The sequence below is a fragment of the Tenrec ecaudatus genome, chromosome 11 (genome assembly GCF_050624435.1).
Source record: "Tenrec ecaudatus isolate mTenEca1 chromosome 11, mTenEca1.hap1, whole genome shotgun sequence".
Classification (NCBI taxonomy): Eukaryota; Metazoa; Chordata; class Mammalia; order Afrosoricida; family Tenrecidae; genus Tenrec; species Tenrec ecaudatus.
In genome coordinates this window covers 51,092,073-51,112,681 of record NC_134540.1, presented here as the reverse complement: position 1 = coordinate 51,112,681, position 20,609 = coordinate 51,092,073, and the positions used below count along the sequence as shown (strand labels likewise).

Sequence of the window (20,609 nt, the reverse complement as noted above, 5' to 3'; positions counted from 1 at the left end):
CACCCCCGCCCAGTGCACAAACCTTCCCACAGGCATGCTGCCACAGCAAGAGGACCTCAGCTTCCATACGCAAGCCACACCCATATTTTGTCTCCATTGTCTCTTTTGTTTCACCTTATCTTTATACATCCACCATTTTAAAACCTTGTCTTTTTCTTTATCTTTTCCCTTCTTTTTTGTTCTTTAATATTACTTTTTCTTATAAGCATATATGTATACATAAATCCTTGTCTTCTGTTTAATATTTCAGTTCATTTTCTCGTGCCACCCATTATCTTTTTCTGATCTCTTTTTCCTTATGAAATACATTCCAAGTAAGACTATTAATTCAGATAATCTCTCTTAAAACAATTTCCCAAATTTATTGCAATAAATTTGTTGCCATATTCGGTTATTATTGAGATCATCACTCTAATCTTATTATCTCTCTTCTTCCCCCTCCACTTTCCCATCTCGCTATTATACCACTGTATGTTTTCCAGCTCCTATCTGCTTCCCCCACATCACACATACAGCCAACTATTCCTACATAATCCATTAGCTTGCGTACCACTAACAACTGTACTACAATGATATGAAAACAGCAATAAGCCACAGCAATAAGGAAAGGAAAATACACACAAACAATATAAGGTCACCAAATCCCAATGGAATACTCTGAAAAAGAGGCCTCGGAATATGAGCAGGAACAGAATTCTGAAGATTGTTCTTTAGGTCTCTTCAAGAGATGTGGGGTACACTCATGAAAATGAAAACAATGGTCCCAACTCTGTGGACCACCCCATCCCGCCCCTGGAGAAGAATGCTCTTCAGGGGACAGCAAGGGGGCTACAGCTTGGGGAGAGGGGCACGTCGGATTAGAGCACACAGGAGAAATGAAAAGGGATGGAGAGGGAGGAGAGGACATCCTGGCCCACCAAGCCCTTAGGACAAAGTTCCTGCAACGAGCAGAAAACACACCGGGAGGACCATAGGGCCGGCCGCACTACAAGACAAGGCGTCCTCACTGAACCATGGTGCTGCGGGGACAGCACTGGAGACACAGTTCAGGAATAGTGCACGGTCTGATCCCATCACTCTGGGGAGGCACTGAGGGCATGGAGTAGAATAGCAGGGGGAGCAAAGTGATGAAACCCCCCAGGGAATACCAAAAATAGATTTGGGAGACAGAGTGTGGCACCCCATTAGACTCCACTGGAAAACACTCGCAAAGGCCAACAAACAGACCTTGAACTACTGTAGGTGTTCCCACTTTTGTTAGTGCCTTTTTGTTATTGTTATTTTGTTTTTGTTGTTATTGTTTTGTTGGTTTTGACTTCCTTTGATGTTTTATTTGACTTTGCCTCGTTTTTTGCACTTAATAATGTCTCTGCATGTCTATCTAGATAAGATAGGCAGGATAAACAATTCGGAGATGAAAAGAACAGGACCAATGGTTCCGGGAGGATACTGGAGAAGGAGAGGTGGGAGAAAGGAAGTGGGAGTGGGGTGGGGACGGGGAGGAACCAATGCAGGGGCAAAGAAACAATAAGTGAACTAAAATCAATGGAAGATGGTCATAAGATGCCTAGTGGGGCAATGTAGCAGTGAGGAATTACTAAACCCGAATGAAGGTCGAACATGATGGTGGGACAAGAGGAAAGTAAAAGGAAATAGAGGAAAGAGCCAGAAGGCAAAGGACATTTATAGAGGACTAAATATAGGCATGCACATATGCAAATATATATGTTATAAGAGAGGAATAGAACTATGTACTCATATCTATATGTTAAGAATGAAGGTTGCAGATGGACACTGGGCCTCAACTCAAGTACTCCCTCAACACAAGAATACTTTGTTCTAACAATGTGGTATTCTGTGATGCTTACCTTCCCGCAAAGATCGCTGAAGACAAAGCGGTGCCTAAGTAAATGTGGTGAAGAAAGCTGATGGTGCCTGGCTATCAAAAGATATAGTGTCTGGGGTCTAGGGGCCATCTAGCTGAGAAGCAACAAAGCCCACATGGAAGCAGCATATCAGCCTGTGTGAGCATGAGGTGTTGATGGAATCAGGTATCAGGCATCTAAGACCCAGACCAAAATCATATCCAATGTGAATGGGGGGAGGGGCATGGAGTGGAGGCCCAAAGTCCATCTGTAGACAATGGGACATCCCCTCACAGAGGGGTCACAGGGAAGAGATGAGCCTGTCAGGGTGCAGTACAGCACCAATGAAACACACAACTTTCCTCTACTTCTTTGGTGCTTCCTTCACCCCACCATCATGACCTCAAGTCTACCTTACAAATCAGATTAGACCAGAGCATGCACACTGCTACAGATAAGAGTCGGAAACACAGGGAATCCAGGAGATATATCCCCCTAAGAGCCAACAAGGAGCGAAGAGATACCAGGAGGATGAGGGGAGGGTGGGGGAGAAACAGGGAATCGATCACAAGGATCAACCTATACCTCCCTCCCAGGGGGCAAACAACAAAAAAGTGGGTGAGGGGCGACAGAGGATGATGTAAGACATGGAAATAAAAATCTTAACTTATCAAGGGTTTGTGAGGGAGGGCAGGTGGGAGAGGGTGGGAGAAGAAATGGGGACCTGATATCAGGGGCTCAAGTAGGAAGAGAATGCTTTGAAAATGATGATGGCGGCCTATGTGCAAATGTGCTTGACACACTGGATGAATGTATGGATTACAATAGATGGAAGAGCTCTTAATTAAAGTTTTTTAAAAAGGAAAGAAAATGAAAACAATGGAAGAAATTGAAAAAACTTAAATCCTTAAACCAAAAGGAATTCCAGAACATAAACAATGAGATAACAGAATTAAGCAACATGGCAAAAGACCCGAGGAACAGAATAGAAGGAGAATCGAATTAGTAAGCTCAAAAGGACAATCACTCCAAGCACAATTTATGAAAAAAATCTATCAACAAAAAAGCACAGGAATCCAAACAAAGGCTGAGAGTGATATGGGGCACTACCAAGATAAGCAACCTACATCTCTTCGGGATTCCAGAGCAAGAAGAAACAAACAAAAATCTACAGATAAAATAGTATGAGAAATCATGGAAATAATTCCCCTTACACCACAGTGGAAGAGAACAGTATTGAAGGGGCTTTGAGAACCCAACAGGTCAGCCTCAAACCAAACCAACACTACTCATTTCATAGTCACACTCTCCACTTTCAGAGAGAAGAGAATCCTGAGGGCACTTAGAAAGCACGTCACCTACAAAGGAAAACCTAGTAGAATAAGCTCAGATTTCTCAGTGAAAACTGCAGGCAAGAAGACAATAAAGTAACATATAAAACTCTAAAGGGAAAAAATACCAAACAAGAATCCTATATCCAGAAAAATTATACCTCAAATACAAAGAAGAAATAAAGGTTATTTCCAGAAAAGAAAAAACTAGAGAAATTCATAAAACAAGACCAGTATTATGACAAATATTAACCAGATGAGTATGGGCAGAGAATCAACAACAGCAGAGAAACCTGAGCGTATCACACAGCATAACACACCCAGAGGCCAATGCGACGAAAACATTTTCTAAACAACAAAGTAATAGAGAAAGAACAAAGACTCACCAAACAAAAGGGGATTAGGGGAAGACACAACATAGCAAAATGACAGCAACAAACCAGCATAACAATAATAATACTGAGTATCGATGGATCACACACACACTATTCAAAGATACAGGGTAGCAGACCGGATTCGAATACAAGTCCCATCTATATGCTGTCTGCAACAGACACCCCTTAAACTAAAAGACAATGTAGACTAAAAATACAAGGATGGAAAAACAAAAACTGCCAAGTCAAGGGCACTCATACAAAGTCAAGAGTAGCAATATTAATTTCTGATAAAACAGACTTCACGATCAGTAATATAAGCACATGCACTACATAATGATTGAAGAACAATACACCAGAACAGGTTGCTTAAGAAATATGTATGCACCCAATGAAAGACCCTCAAAATACATCAAATTCTTAGAGTTGAAACCAGAAATAATAAAATAGGAATAGAAGGGAAATCCTTCAACATAATAAAGGCCACATACGAAAACCCAAACACCAATAAAATGCCGAAGAGCAAATTTTAAGTTTTAATAAATTTATGATTCCTTTTGCTCCTTCTAATTCCCATTCCCAGATTATTTAAAGTACAGTAGAAGCAACCACATACTTATGCACAGATACATGAAAAATAGAAAAGGTATAAAAATCACTTTTATCACTTAGTTTGCATAAATTTAGGGGTGTGTGCGTGTGTGTGCGTGCTTCTTGTTTTAGGCAAACCTTTATAATGTTACAGTACCTAATCTGTTACTCCCATGTCTCCGTTATTTTTGTGTATTTTTAAATATATAATATATATATCAAGATTTTCAAATGATCATTTAGGAGCAGATTTTCCTTGCAGAAAAACTAAAATTTTCTGCCTTTTGCCAAAAATACGCTAGTGGGGGAAGAAAAAAATCACTTTTATTCTCTTTCTGGCCACAGAATAACAAAATTTTTAAATGATGGGTTTAATTTTTCAGAACTATGAGTCAGCACTGAGTTGTTTTTTTTTAAGAGACATGGCTCAGCAGTTAGCAGCAAAATTCAAAGCTGAACTTCTGCAGACAGTCATAAACCTTGGTGGCAGCTCAGAAATATACAAAATTTATACATTTGTTTCAGTTTGTCATTCCTCCATGTGGTATGATTCAGAAGGCTCAATAACAAGGCTGTTCCTCAAAGGAGTAAGCAAGGAACAGAGCTTCCAAACTCCTTCTGCAGGGAGCTTTGTACAGAATCTCCTGGGAGTTAGCAGGGCAGTGAATGAGGGTCAGCAGGATTTACAGGAGCTGCAAGGTGATGCATAGTGAGAGGACAGATAAATTAGAGTTGCCAGAGAATTAACAACAGCTCAGTAAGTGGGTCCTTACTCTGGTAGAACTAGAGCATTTCTTTTATCTTTTAAGAGAGATTTGTTTTCAAATACGTATTTCCAAAGATGAGGAAATTGAAAGGTTCTAGGCATGTCAGTGTTTTAATCTTCACAATACAGTTAAAACATCTTTTCAAAACAAGTCTTTTTCTCATGGTTTTAGGGAAAATGAAATCAAATAGTCTATGGGAAGGCAAGTTACACAGTAATCCAAGTGTCACAGACAGCTAGAGGAAATGGCTCAACAATGGCTCAAAGGAAGGGAAAATGTGACACCCTCTTAATACCAGCAGTAGCAGGCATTTGATGCACTGCTTTGAATGGTGCTGCTCCAGAAGCCACCCCAGGGAAGAAATTTCTTTGGGATATGGCCAATAGAAGGTGCCAATATATCAGAAAGCTTTTCAAAAATAAAACCTGCCACGTTTTCTCATTACAGCACACAATAGTTCTTCGAGGAAGGGCTGTGGCCCTCTGGGAGTCCCTGGGTCATTTGGTGTCCTTAAGGGCAAAACTATTTCCATAAACGTATTCCACTGACATTTCCCAGCTGTTGCTACTTGCACTGATCAGAGCAAAAGGGCCAGTGCCTTAGCACGAATCTAGGAGTGCTGCCCATGACGCCATTGCATCCTCAACACCACACACTGGCTGGAAAAGCAAGTGCGAAACAATGTTAAGTGAATTGCACTGAAGAATGTCCTGGATGAAAACAGTGAGGGGAAAAAAAGTGATGTGTTTTACGTCTGTCCTCGAGTCTATGTTGTGTGATCTTCTGACAGCACATTGGAAGTGTGTTGAAGGTGAAAAACTATCTGAGTCACTAAACCTCATTTACTAATCACTCTGAGAAAGAAATCCTTAGTATCCAGTACGATGGTACCTTTAGAATACAAATCTTTCTGAGGGAAAAAAGAAAAAACAACTTTGATCTGAGTTTACTTTTACAAGGGCATTGCCTTAGCACTCCATCCTATACTGGCCCTGTAGAGGTCGCAAAAGACTCATGCTAAGTCCCCTACTCCAGGGTTTAATTAAGGGACAAAATGAGAAATACACAGGCGTCAAAAAGTTTGTGAGAACCCGGAATGAGAAGACCATTTTTCCATGAACGTTTTGAAGCCCCCAGTACAAACTTGGCGGCCATGTGACTCCAGGAGAAGGAAGAATGAACAGAGATGGAGAAGTACAGGGAAGGGTGACTACAGCTGCAAAAGGCCAGGGCGGGACGGAGGGTGGGGGGGGGGGGGAAGGGAATGCTATTTATTGAGGAAGACAGTCTTTTAAGTCTATTAAGAGTAGATTGAAATGGAAGAGGGGAGAGGTGCTAGGTGACTTTTTTGGAAGAATATTTCGGATCAAACAGTAACAAAAAACGAGTGGTTTCTACTAGATAGAACAAAATGAGGGAACTGAGTATGAGAGAAAGAAGAAACTAACAAGTATTATGCACAAGAAACTAGACAGCTGTGCCTCTGACAGGAATATGAACGTGGGAAAATAAAGGAATGAGGAAATGAATTTGATTCTATATCTTCTGCTTCAGGTAGTAAGATGACCAAGTCAAGACCATTAAAGAGAACTGGCCATCGGGTGAGAGACCAGACTTTTGTTATTACTGCCACTATGATTGGAACCTCTTTCATCTCCCTTGGATTTCTGCAACTTCTCTGCTTCCACCCCTCCCCTCATTGTCTCTTCTCAAACTACCAGTCAGAGCGATTCTTTAAAAAGTAAAGCAGATACTACTCAAAAAAAAAGAGTCATTTCGCTTAGAATACCATCCAAAACTTTTGTGTTAGGTACTGTTAGGAGCCACTGTTGATTTGTAATGGCAGACAAATTCTTCATGTCGGGCACCACCAGGCCTCTTCCTGTCCCACCACCCACACAGCCCTTCTGCTCCTCGAATATGCAGGGTGTGCCCTCATCGTGGGACATTCGTCCTAACTGCTCTTTCTGCCTTACAACACCTCGTTGGCGAAGTCTTGTGCTGCATTGAAGACATTATTCAAAGCCTGCCATCTCGATGAAGCCCCCCTCCACCTAGTACTCTGTTCCTCCTTTCCCTGCTCGGTTTCATTCCCACAGCACTTGGATGTCTTCTGCCCTGGGAGAAATTTACTTTTTATTCTGTTTATTGTTTGCTGCTGTCCCCTCTCTCTAAAATGTAAGCACAGTCAGGCCAAGAATCTACTTACTAAAGTAATCCCAAGCTCCAAACAGGACAAGCAGAAAGGAGGGAAAAACCTCAATTTGTTGAATTAATGAACTGCTATAATGGAGTCAAAGACAACGAAACTGAAGGCCACAGCCACGCTTCTCTCATTTGTCACCCTATTGCCCATTCCTTCCAATATCTTTAACCCGGTGACAATCTCACAGTCCACCAGATGCTCCAGCAAAAAATCCTGGAAGCCAGACGAGATGTCCCATACCCCACACCCCGCCAATTCCCCAGTCAATGCAGCAGCAGACACTGCCAAAGTGAACACCAGCATATCCAGAACACAATCATTTCTACCCCATTTGCCCCAGGTCATCGATTTTTTCATCTCTAAACGAGACCATGAAATTTTTTTGCTTTGAGCTAATGAGCGCTATTTCAGACAGATATGACAGAATATGAAGGGTAGAAAAAAAGCAATGTTAGAAATAGAATATCTGAAGGTTATAATTCTACCTTGATTTTAACCTCTGCTATTCTGGTAGCACTGTGGGTTAGAAAAGGATCTCTTAATAAAATGGGCAATGCAAGCCCACTGGCTGCTGCGTAGGAGAAAGATGAAGCTGTCTACTCCCGTTAAGCTATACTGTCTTGGAAAGCCTACGCAGGGTCACTCCGAGCTGTTACCGATTCAAAAGCAGAGGGTCTGGTTTTCACTCAGGTACACATGTCTATACTTCAAGGATCAACTCAAACATGATTTCCACTTTCACAGCCCTCAGGGTTCCTTCAGGCAAAGCGCATGCTCCCCTCCGTCGTCTCCTTGTATATAACGTCATTAGAGCATTATTACAGCAATTATTTTTCCACATAACAGTTGCAGTACTGAGCCGGAGTCTGCCCTTACTCTCGCACAGAGCCTAGCACCGAAAATAGTTGTTGAACAGATGAATGAACAACAACTTCTGGTCTAGAACTGGCAGTAATCAAAAAGATAATCAAGTTTAAATAAAGGTAAAGCGCTTGCCATACACAAAGTTGACGTCCTCTATGACATAATTACTGAGACCCAGTAGATAGATATACTAAACTGAAGACCTAAGGTGGGAAAGATAGAGGACAAACCTGTGGCACTTCCACAGAGGTTAAGGGTAACAGATAAGAGACCCGTGCAAAAATATCTCAGAGGGAACAGACCATTTAGAGTTTCAGAGGGAAATGTGGAAGTGGAAGGATGCCACCCCAAACTTTAATGCATCCTAAATGGTTTCTAAACTCACTAAATTCTCTGCCACCCAGTCAACTCTGACTTGCAGTGACCCTGACTATAAAAAGGCCAGTTTGTGGACAACCAAGGTAACATTACAGTCAATGGCTTCACGCTGTCTTGGGTCACAAGACTCTCTGAGTCTCCCGTGAAAGCTTTGGTCCTGTCTTATACAAAAACCATCTACAGAAATGTAATACTTGAAACATGGTAGCAGCCACAGACCCATTACTGTCTACTTATGATTTCTGGAAACACAACAAACCCACTTGGGGAGCTGAGGCCTTAATGGCCCGAAACAGCAACACACGGAAGTTTCTCAAAAAGTGAATCTCTTCATAACAACCCTAGAGCTTCTTCCTTGGCCATCCTGTCAGTCACAAAATGCTAGACATAAAATCTCATCAGCTGGATTTACTAAGTGATACACGCTTCCATTTAGCTAAAACTAAATGCCTTCAAATAAACGTGAAACTTAAGAGATTTAAAACAAGATCTATTAATAGTAATAAACTGCTAACATTTGCTGAGCATTTACATTATACCAAGGATCTTTCTAAATGGTTTTAAGTTTATTTATATTTATGTAGAAGTATAAATAAATCTATCTCCACTTTACAAATGAGGAAACCAAGGCCCAGAAAGGCTCGTGAAAGTCAGGAAACAATAACACGAAACAGAACTGATTAATGTAATTAAAAAGCAAACAAGTCCATTACAGTAGACATCACCCACAAGAAACTTAAACCTGCACTTGTATTATCGCAGTTGTACAAAGCAAGAACATACTGTCCAAACTCTGGAACAAGGATGACAGTTTTGATCCTTACCCATATCCCTGCCAAGCTAATACTTCTAACACCAGTCTGGTACAATCTAACAGAAACGGGAACACAAAATGTTCAACCAGGGTGTAACAATAGCGAGAGAGTTTAAAAGATAAAAAATGGAAAATTAATTTTGAGGATAATAAATCTTAACTTTCTAACGTTCCATTTTACCATTGTTTAAAAGTACACTAATAAGTGTACTACTAAGTGGATAAAGCAGCCAGTTACTAGTAAGTTAAAACACTTTAAATAGAATTTTTTTTTTAAACAAAGAAAATTCAAATTTCACTATCTCAAACTTTCAAGGCCCTGTCTCCTTTTTATCATTCCAGTGTCATGCCTTCTCCAACCTATTATGGGGCGACTCTAGGAGTAGAGAAAACCTCATAGACGTCACAGGTCTTATTTAAAAACACATAAGCACCACTGTTGTCAAGTCAATCTACCTGACAGTGATCCTCCAGGTTATAATACAACTGTCCCATGAGCTTTCCAAGGCTATGATCTCCATGGGAGCAGACAACTACATCTTTCTCCTGAGGAGCAGCTGATGGGTTTGAACCAACATTTCTGTTAGCAGCAAAGCCCTTAAACTCTATGCCAGAGAGGTCCTTGTGGGTCTTATTAAATCCCAACACATTTCAACATCTTTGGGTGTGCCAAGGCCATGCCTTATACAATATATACACAATAAATATTTGTTGAATAAATTAATCTTTCCCACATAGAATGTGTTGAAAATACTGTTAATTTTAATATTCCTTATAGAAAAGTCCTGATCAAGGGGGGAAAACAACAGAATTTCAAATTGTCATGGAAGTTAAGACTTGATGGAGCCTTGGGAGCGGGCGAACCCCTGATAACCATTGCCTCAAAAAAAAAATCTTTAAAACGTAAACCAAAATTATCCCCTGTAATCTTCTTAAAACCAAACAATAGTTTAACTTAACTCGTTATAAAACAATGCCCTCCTTGCACGTTGTATTTGCTGAAGAACTATCTATACTAGAAGAAAAGGAGCCCTAGTACCTCACTGGATTACGGGCTGCTAACTGCAAGGTCAGCAGTTCAAATCCACCAGCTGTTCTGCGGGACAGAAGATGGGATTTCTGTTCTTAGTAAGATTTATAACCTTGGAAACCAACCAGAGTAGTTCTACAGGGTGGCTACGAGTCAATTCTGACTCAATGGCAGTTAAGTTTGGTTTTTAGTATAGTGAATCAAACTGGCAATAGTATATTGAAAGAGTAGACAGAAAACTCAAGAGTCAAGGGAATACATTCTTGAGGAAGGAGTAATTTAGAAAAGGAGAGTGAGACCAGTTACACAGGTTGGAGAATTTAATCATTATACAATGAATTGTACATGGAACATTGGTGGTAATATTTCTGCTCTGCACAGCCTAAACAAAAAATAAAGTAACTTTTAAAAGTATATGCCCTACCTCCCATAATACCACACTACAAATTACTACAACAAAAATAATGCAAAATAGCAAATCCTAAAACACATGTCGGGGATTTTTTTACTTACCATTTTGTACAGATTTTATATACAAAAAGGAAAAATTAATTTTAAAAAATCAGTTTATGTTGCTACCAGTAACCCTTTACACAACAAAATTTTTATCTGAGGACATTCCTTTTTTCTAAACAATGGCATTCTTAATATGCTGTAATTGGTTATAGCTCTTTGAAAGATTTGATGAGATACAACAAAATCAGATATTTTTTCTTTATATAACCAAGAATCAGATGTTTGAAAATAAGCCCTATTAAGTTAAGGACGTAGTCCGGTGCTTTAATAAAAATAATACCCCCAAATAAATAAATAAATAAATAGTAATACGCTAAACTTAGTGAAATATGTAAATAGAGAATAAAAGCAAACATATATTTGTGAACATATGTTGTGAAAAATCTCACTGTATTTAATTCACAAACTAAAAACTCTAGCTCCCAATTTTATTGAACTGTTAAAAATACCACTGTAAACACACACAGCCTAAAACACAGTGCTTCTGGAAATTGATACAAGGTGAAAGCAGTTGATCTTCATGAATTTTAAAGTTTGCTTAGTATTGGAAGTGTGTAACCATAAAATGTTAGACTAAAATATCCCCTAATGTTAACCAGTATTTTAAAACACGACTTCTAGTTACTGCATATCAATGCACAGGAAGACAGAGAACGGTGGCCTTATCTTGGCAAAACTCAAAACACTGTTTCTTCAACATCTTGGAAGACAGCTTGATGCACCACACTCTCCCATCTGCTTTGCTCAATTTCTTCATGGCCAAAATGGAAATGAAACCCTTCCCAAATCATGGCCAAAATTTCATCAATCACAAGGCAGTTACAGAGCAAAGAGATAGCATGGCAGGAATAACAGACATAGACAGAACTTAGGTCGAACAGCCTTGATAAAGCCCTTAGAAACAGAAACAGGTGAGCATGTTAAGTATTACTCAAGATTAAAATAACCCCATCCCACTTACCTGATGAGCTCTCCGTAAATACTGTTAAAGTCTGTCCTCCAACACTTTGCAAGACAAATGGGTGTTCTCTCGGGGCGCTGACTGAAGCTGGTTTGCCACCAATATCATGAATATTTGCAAGATCCTCATTCAAGGTAAATGATACCTAAAGACACATTAGCCAGTGTTTATTATAACAGATTTTTGTCTTCAAAATATCTCTATGGAAATTTTGATTATAAATCAAATACTTTGAAAACAGTGTTTGCTGAATGAATAAATATTTCAGGAATTTTAAGAAAGCTACCATATGTCAAGGGATGGAGGAAATGAGATGTTTAAGATGCTCAAACAATTCCCATAGACAGAGGATATATATATAGACAGAAGGTATATTTCCTTTTTAAGTTTTAATGACTACTGTATGAGTACACAGTGATGTTTTATTTCCAAAATTTTAGAAAACCCAACCAAAGATTTACAGGGATAATTCAATAACTTTTAAACTAATCAGTTTATTTATTTTTATTAAATTTTTTTATTGGGGGCTCTTACATCTCTTATCATAATCCATACATTCATCCATTGTGTTCAGCACATTTGCACAAATGCTGTCATCATCATTTTCAAAGCATTCTCTTCCCACTTGAACCCTATATCAGCTCCCCATTTCTTCTCCCTTCCCCACCTGCTCTCCCTCATGAACCCTTGATAAGTTATAGATTATTCTTTTCATATCTTACATCGTCCTCTGTCGCCCCTCACCCATTTTTCCATTGTTCATCCTCCTGGGAGGGGGTTATAGTTTGATCCTTGTGATCGAATCCCCTTTCCCCGCCACATCCTCCCCTAATCCTCCTGGTATCTTAACTTTCATTGCTGGCCCTGAGGAGTTTATCTATCCTGGACTCCCTGTGTTGCGGGCTCTTATCTGTAGCAGTGTGCATGCTCTGGTCTAATCCGATTTGTAAGGTAAAACCGAGGTCATGATAGTGGGGTGAAGGAAGCACCAAAGAACTAGAGGAAAGATGTGTGTTTTATCGGTGCTATACTGCATCTCTTCCTTATGACCTCTCTGTAAGGGGATGTCCCATTGTCTACAGATGGGCATTGGGTCTCCACTCCATGCCCCATCCCCACTTCACGTTGGGTGTGATTTTGTTCTGGGTCTTGGATGCCTGATACCCAATCCCATCGATACTTCATGATCACACAGGTTGGTGTGATTCTTCCATGTGGCCTTTGCTGCTTCTGAGCTAGATGGCTGCTTGTTACCTTCAAGTCTTTAAGACCCCAGATGCTCTATCTTTTGATAACCAGGCATCATCAGCTTTCTTCACCACATTTGCTTATGCACACGTTTGTCCTCAGCGATTGTGTCAGGAAGGTGAGCATCACAGAATGTTGGATTATAGTTTATTTATTTTTCACAGTTTCACCAACATGCAATTCACATATCATATACTTCGCTAGTAAGTCACATTCATAAGAGTTGTGCAACCATTGCCACTATCAATTCTCGGCTATCTCTTCTTCCTTGTGTTCAGGTGGTTAGCCCCTACTTCCTGCCCACCTCCCATGCTATGTCCCTTTGAAACTTTCAAGCCATTTGTTTCTATAGGTTTACCTGTGCTGGGTTTCATATACAGAAAAATATATAATACAAAGCTCAAATGGCCCAACAACAGTGACAGAATGATACAGGAAGATCCCAATAAAAAGGAAAATATGAAAAATTGGGACATATTTAAAATGGGTCAAAAGGGACATCAAATGACAAAGGATTACATTTTAATCTAACTACATCTGCCACATCAAATTTACAATGTTCTCTGATAGCAAATATATTTGTATCCCTGGACTATGGTCAGATGGGATCCATCGGAGGCTTACTGTATATAGTTGTGTATAAGCCGAGTTTTTCGGCACATTTTTTGGTGCAGTTTTTGTGGTAAAATTAGGTGCCTCAGCTGATATTCAGGTCAGCTTATACTTGAGTATAGATGGTAATCCATGTGGGGATTCTGAATGGATTTTGGGCTTCCGCTGTCATCCATGTTCTTTGCCCACTGGGTGTTCACAATTTAGGCTCTAATAACCATTCCCTCCTCTGGGTTTGGCTTTTATTATTTGCAATTCTTGGATCACATAGGATGGGTGCTTCTTCCGTGTGGACTTGGCTGACACCTCACTTAGATAGTAGTGTGTTTTATGACACGCCTTTAGGATCTCAGACGCTATTCATTCTGATAGCTGAGCATCACTGGATTTTTTGTGGTAACAGACCCCAAATTTTTAGCAATCACTTCAGGGGAGCAGGTACTGGGCAGGGCCGTGTCATAAGAACTCATTGTTCATTGATTATGGCTACAATTAAGTGTGGGCTCAAAATCCGTCTTTGATTTTGTATGCCTCTGGTTCACTTTCAGGACATCATTATTTTGTTGAAAGACATTATAAAGTATTCCCACAGGGCAGATGGTAGTTCTACTAATATTACCATTAATAAAAATTATTTAGTTCTATGAATAGTACCTACCATTAACCACCCAAAAGAACACTGGGTAAACATAAAATTAATAATCTCCTAACCTGAGATTTTATTAAATATCTCTCTATCATGTACCATCAATGATGCCCATAGCTTAACAAAACATTCTCCTTAAAAATCCAAATTAAAGAAATGCTTCTCCTATACTGAATGAACACCAGGTTTCAGAGTTCCAAGAGAAGAGTTATTTCGGTCAAAGGGCAAAAGAATCATGAGCAAACAGCAAGAGGCCTTTCATTCACATGAGGGTGGCATTTATGCCTTCATGTGCTCCTGGCCATCGTTCATTAGTTTGATGCGGTGTTAATAAAGGGTTCTCAAAAATAATCTTACCTCAGTTCTTCCTTGATTCCTAAAAAAGAGGAAAAGAATTTTTTTTAAAAAAATACCTAAAGTTAAAAGAAAAATTTAAGAAGTTCATGATTTTTTTCTTTCACATGTAAGCTAACTTCTAAAAGAAATAATAGCATAAAATACATTTTAAAATGATAAACTATAATTAACTTTTAGCACCCTTAATATACAAGCAGCCTTGGATTTAAATGTACTCAAGTATCACATCACCCTGACATTTTATACATTTTATCATTAGTAACACAAACTATACACATTGTAATATGAAATCTACTGATGTCATAATTCTAAGATGTTCACTGTTCACTTTCATGATTTTCTGCTAAAAAAACCCCTGCTGTATAGCATATTCTTACATTTGGGTTTTTGTATTTTCCTAGGACGAAGCTCTAAGAAAATGCAAGCAGGGGCTATGGAACACATTGCTGAGTTGCACGAACATGTTCCAGATAATATGACAAAAGAAACTGTCTTTATGGTAAGAATACTGAACCAAAGCTTGATAACACCAATGTGGAATAGCTCATAGGTCACAAAGAAGGAGAATGGACAAAGTAGGACTCAATGGGTTTTGAGAAAGCAAAAATGCTGAACAAGAAAGAAATGAAAAGGGACCAGGTATAAGGCATCATGCAAAAAAAGAGTATATATATATATATGTATATGTATATAAAATAAAAAAAAGAAAAGAAAGAAATGAAGAGGAGGAGGAAAGAGAAGCCACCAAAAAAAAGTTCACAGTGAAAGGGACAGAGCTTTTTCTAAATTGAAACAGGGATAGAAGTTGCTTTGAAAACATGGATCCATTCTCTTGACTGCTGTGCTAAAGTTGATAGGCAGGTTCAGAAGACAGTGAGATGTTATTCAAAAAACATAAAGGGGGAAAATATGGACCATATGGACAACTTACACTACTTTTTTTTAACTAGAAACAATATTCCCAGAGTCAAATCAGATGCTCCACAATTGGATTATCACAACTGACAAACATTACCCAACATTACCCAACTCTTTGTCATTGGAAAAAAACAAAACTAAAACTAAGAGCCCTGGGAGCACAGATTATACATCGGGCTGCTAACCACATGGTCAACAGTTCGAAAATATTACCTGCTCCTTGGAAGAAGAGTTTTCTACTTCTGTAGAGAATTTCAGTCTCAGAAACCCAAAGGGGCAGTTCTACTCTGTCCTATAGGGTCGCTAGGAGTCAGAATTGACTTGTGGCAGTGAGTTCTTTACCTATTATGTTCAAAGCACTGATGTGTCACCAGTCAACAGGAGATGTAAAAGGAACATGCATATAGTAAAATGAGATCAATGGTGATGTTCAAATAGAGAGCCACAACATGCCAGGATCAACAGGAAGTCATTATTTCTTCCATTTTAAGAGTTATGAAACGACTCAATGCAGGAAGTAGCTCCAAGCTAAGCTTTCAAGGATATCAGGTCTTCAACACCCTGAGATGGAGGAGGAAGAGTTGTATCAGAAGTGATCGAATGAGCAAAGTCACAGCATAGGCTGATCAAAAAAGTATCAGAAGTAGCTGGACGAGCAAATAAGAAACAGTAGGAAATGAACTAAAATGGACAATGGAGCTAAATCATAGAAGATCTTGAGAATGACACAGACATTATTTGATAGGCAGCGGTGATTCACAGGTATTAGTTAAACAAAAGAATTTGCAAGTACAGAGATATGCTCCAGAAAGCGTGGACCAACAAAGATACATGGAACAGATTAAAGAGGACAACAGATATGAAGCCCAATTAGAAAACTATTACATCTCTAAAATACTCAGCTTTGTTCCTATCTGCCTTCATTGAGTTAATCAATCCCTCATTCAGTCATTAAGTGTCTGGTAGTGTAGTGGCGTTACGGGTTGGGCTACTACAGCAAGGCCAGCAGTTTGAAAACACTGGAGAAAAATTAGGTTTTCTACAGTCTCGGAAACCCACAGGAGCAGTTCTACTCTGTCCTATAGGGTCCCATGGGTTGGAATCAACTCGAGGCATTGAGTTTGTGTTTTGGTTTAGATATATGCACTCCGCGTTTTATCCTATGACATACATAGGACCTATGTACACAGTGTTAGTCCTTGTCCTCAAGGAGGTCCCTGTTTAACTAAAAAGATCCCATTCAATCAAAACAATAACACCAAGACAGAAATACACCATAGTGTCAGAGAAATGACGACTAGAAGACTGGGGCAAGATGAATTAAGTGAGGAATAAGGTCAACAATAAGGGCATTCAATGCTAAGGGAATAACCCAGGTAACACCAAAGTGACAAAGTATCTAACACATTCAGTCAGCTGTCAGTACATGGTAAACTACAAAGCCATAATGCATTAGAGAGCTCTTAGGACAGATTAAGAAGTACAGATCCCTATAACAGATTTGTTTAATGTAGAAATCATCTGATTCCTACCTATAAAACCTGTATTAAAATTCAATGTGAATTTCCTTTTCGTTCAGGAAGTATCTAGAACAGAGATACGGATTCCCAGCTTCTCTTAGAACACTAGAAAGATTCTGAAACATGGGAAAACATTGTAGTATGATGACATGCACAGATGGGGCAGGAACTGAATTCACTTAGTCTCTTCCCTCTGTCACTACCACCACCACTCAGTGCTACGGAGTCAATTCCAACTCAGAGGAGTGCCCTTGAGGACAGAGAAGTGCCTGAGTCTCCAAGGCTGTACCCTTTACAAGCGCAGAGACGGTCATCTTTCTCCCATGCAGCAGCTGGTGCTTTCAACCTGCTGATCTTGCCTACAACAGCCCACAATGCTACCAGGGCTTTTGAATAAGGCTCCTCAAAAAAACCCCACAAAACCCAAACTCATTGCCACAATACTGATGCATAGCAACCCCCTGTGGGTTTCTGAGACTGTAAATGTAATAGGAGTAGAAAGCCCGCAGAGCTGCTGGTAGTTTCGAACTGCTAACTATGCGGAACGCAGCCCAATGTGTACCCACTACTCTGCCAGGGTTCTGAGTGTGGCTCCTGGAAGCATAAACTGGCAGAGAAGCTAAAGGCAAAAGCGAAGCAGCGATAGAGGGCCTTCACACAGTGTTTACTGAGTTAGAGTTAAGTTAATGGAAATAAAAATCCCATGAAAAGCTAGTGAAAACCAATAATGAAGGCTTGCACATGGGAGTGGTGGGAGGCCAGGAGGAGAGGGAGAGCACGGCCATGACGCCGTGAGAACGGAGAGAAGAGCACTGACAGCCAGTGGGCAGCAAGGAAAGGGATTCATTGAAAAGAGCATGCTGACATTTGCAGTCTGGTAACTAGAACACCACCCAGACACAATTAAGAGCACGCACGGCAGGAGAAGACAGCCTCGTTTCCGTGTACCCACAATTACAACGGCATCTGAGCAGGAATGATCAAAGAGAAGGAGATCAGGATGAGTTAATTTTCCAGAAAAAGAAAGGGAAGTGAATTCTTAAAGAACTTAAAACTATTTTAAAAGTATGCTGTACTTTGTGTCCTTGTATGTGAATCTATGTCTACATACTTTGTGCTGTTATAAATTCCAAATATAATTTAACATTTCCACAATGACTTGTGGTGCAAACTATAAGCACCAACTATCGAACAACATGGCAACATCTTTGGAAATGAATGACGTAAACCCTGAGTCCATGCTTTCATTGAGTGTTTGCCTCACAATGCCATGCAAGTCTGTCTTAGGTCCTCGTATACATATTTAGCTGTATAAAAATTCTGTGTATATGGATTTTATCAGCAGTACTAGTAGACTCCCCACATGACCTAGAATACTAAACAGGTTTAGAACTAGAACTTGAAAGTAACAAGAGGAGCCCTGCGGTCCAATGACTAAATGCTAGGATGCTAACTGAAAAGGCTGGAGGTTTGAACATCCCAGGTGCTTCAGGGAAAAAACCCAAACTGATGATAGGTTCCTGTACAGATGAGAGAGTTGACAACTGCCGGGCAGTTCAATTCTGTCATACAGGGTCACTGATTCAGATTCAAGTGGAACACACACAACATTAACACGATTGTCAGTAAGATAAAATGTATCAAACATTTTGAAAACTAAAATATTCTGAGGTAGGATGGTAATGTAGAAAATTAGCTTTAATATTAAACAAGCTAAAGCAAAATTATAAACTAATCAAAATTTGGCACACATCAGATGACCCAAATATAAAAATAACCCAAGAATAATCGTTCTGGAACATCGCATAAATTACTTGACAAAAATGGTTCAAATGTTACCAAACTGTTAAAATAATTTATTACTCTTGTCTTACTTAAAACTGGACTCACCTTTTTAGGTATTAAAGCAAGGCCAGTTTGGGGGAGAAATACAAAGCCAGCTGTATTTTTCTCCTCCTTTCTCCTCTCCCTCATCCCCTGTCCTTTCTCTACTGCATTAGAACAACCAAGCATTCAAGTAGATTCTCCCAGCTCTGTCTCAGGCCCCACAGCAAACCACTGTTTGGCTTTGGGAGTTTTGATGAGGTGGGGCAGGCAATGGAAGGGGGCTGGGGATCTGAACCCAGACCACATTAGACACAATACAGTGTTTACTCTTAGACTGTGCTATGTGTATGGTAGGATATAAAGTGAACTTTGTGAATTAAGTACTATATATGAATTAACTGATCCTATGAGATATTAATATGAGGGGGGCTTACCTAAATCACACAACTAGAAGAATTCTTGAACTATCTGAAGACAAGATATTTTCAAGTATTTCCATAGCAATCATGAACCAAAAAAAACAAACAAACCCACTACTAACTAGTCAAATGGGTCTTACAGTACCCTACAGGACAGTGAAGAATAATTCCTGAGGGTTTCCAAGGCTGTGTATCTTTATGAAAGCAGACAGCCTTGTCTTTCTGCAGCTGAGTAGCTACTGAGTTTGAACTGCCAACATGGCTGTTTGCAGCCCGATTCATAATTCACACCACCACCAGGGATCCTTATGGCAATACTGGGGTCCTAATGACTATAAGCCTATTATAACAACACAGTCTTTGTTGTCGCTACATGACCTTTGGTTTTACATTAACTTTAAAAAGCAGCAGCAAGCATTACTGGTACAAGGTGCCTAGTGGCACAGTGAATTGTGTGTTTGACTGCTAACCATAAGGTTAGCAGTTCAAACCCTCCACTCATGCTGCAAGAGAAAGATGAGGCTCTCTGCTCCTGAAGAGATGTATAGCCTCTGAAATCCTACATAGGGTCACTATGAGAATTGACTCCACAGTAGTATGACCTGTATAAAAAGCCATATTCTGCTTCTATAAGGCTATGATAGGACCCTGAAAGGAGTCAGTATGGCTAGCGCATAAAAGTAGACTGCATGCATGGGAGAACCCACAAGGGACCATTAACATATAGGACAACTGTACAGTTTCCTGTCAAACAGGACAGGCTGGAGTGTGGAAAGGGGTTCTATAAATCGTCATATAGGAAAACCAACATAGCCTGGAACTGGGGAAGAATGATCAACATTGCCTACGAAATGCAACCATGCACAGCATGTGCTTGAAATGAAGAGGAAAAAGAACCTGTAAATATTTTAGTAGGCAAAGCATGGAGCACGAATGTGTACCATGCCCACATTGGTTGGATATTTGGTTTACTAGCTTTCTATTTTAATGATCAAACCCGCACTTAGGGTTTGGATACATTTTCCCGTGACCTCCATTCCTTTCCACTGGATTGCTGTACTGTCTACCCCTCCCCCTATGAACAGAGAGGTTTCAAAGTCTTCTGTCAGCTGTTTTCTGTTCACCGAGATTTTCTGAAATGTAATACTCTTGGATGGGGAAGGAGTCCTGTAGACCATTTGAGTTTAGTGCATATTAATTCTTTATTATTTTTCATTTGCTGGATAAATACTCTATTGGAGAGAGATTGCTATCTACATTTTATGAATGCAAAAGCTCAGGCTCGGAGGAGGAGGCGGAGGAGACAACTGCCTGGGCCGGCCCGCAGCACGAGAGCTAGTGCAGCTAATCCACACGGCCACGCTT

The 20,609-nt window shown here is 39.8% G+C and overlaps 1 protein-coding gene across 1 annotated transcript in view; it reads right to left on the bottom strand.

Moving 5' to 3' along the window:
• The window catches only part of GTF2F2 (general transcription factor IIF subunit 2), a 195,387-nt gene that overhangs the window by 151,881 nt on the left and 22,897 nt on the right, over positions 1–20,609 (bottom strand). Inside the window, exons 3-4 of the mRNA XM_075563048.1 lie at positions 14,561–14,579; positions 11,698–11,842 (exon numbers count right to left, since the gene is read on the bottom strand). Coding sequence (XP_075419163.1) covers positions 11,698–11,842; positions 14,561–14,579 — 164 coding nt within the window. The remainder of the gene's footprint in view (positions 1–11,697; positions 11,843–14,560; positions 14,580–20,609) is intronic.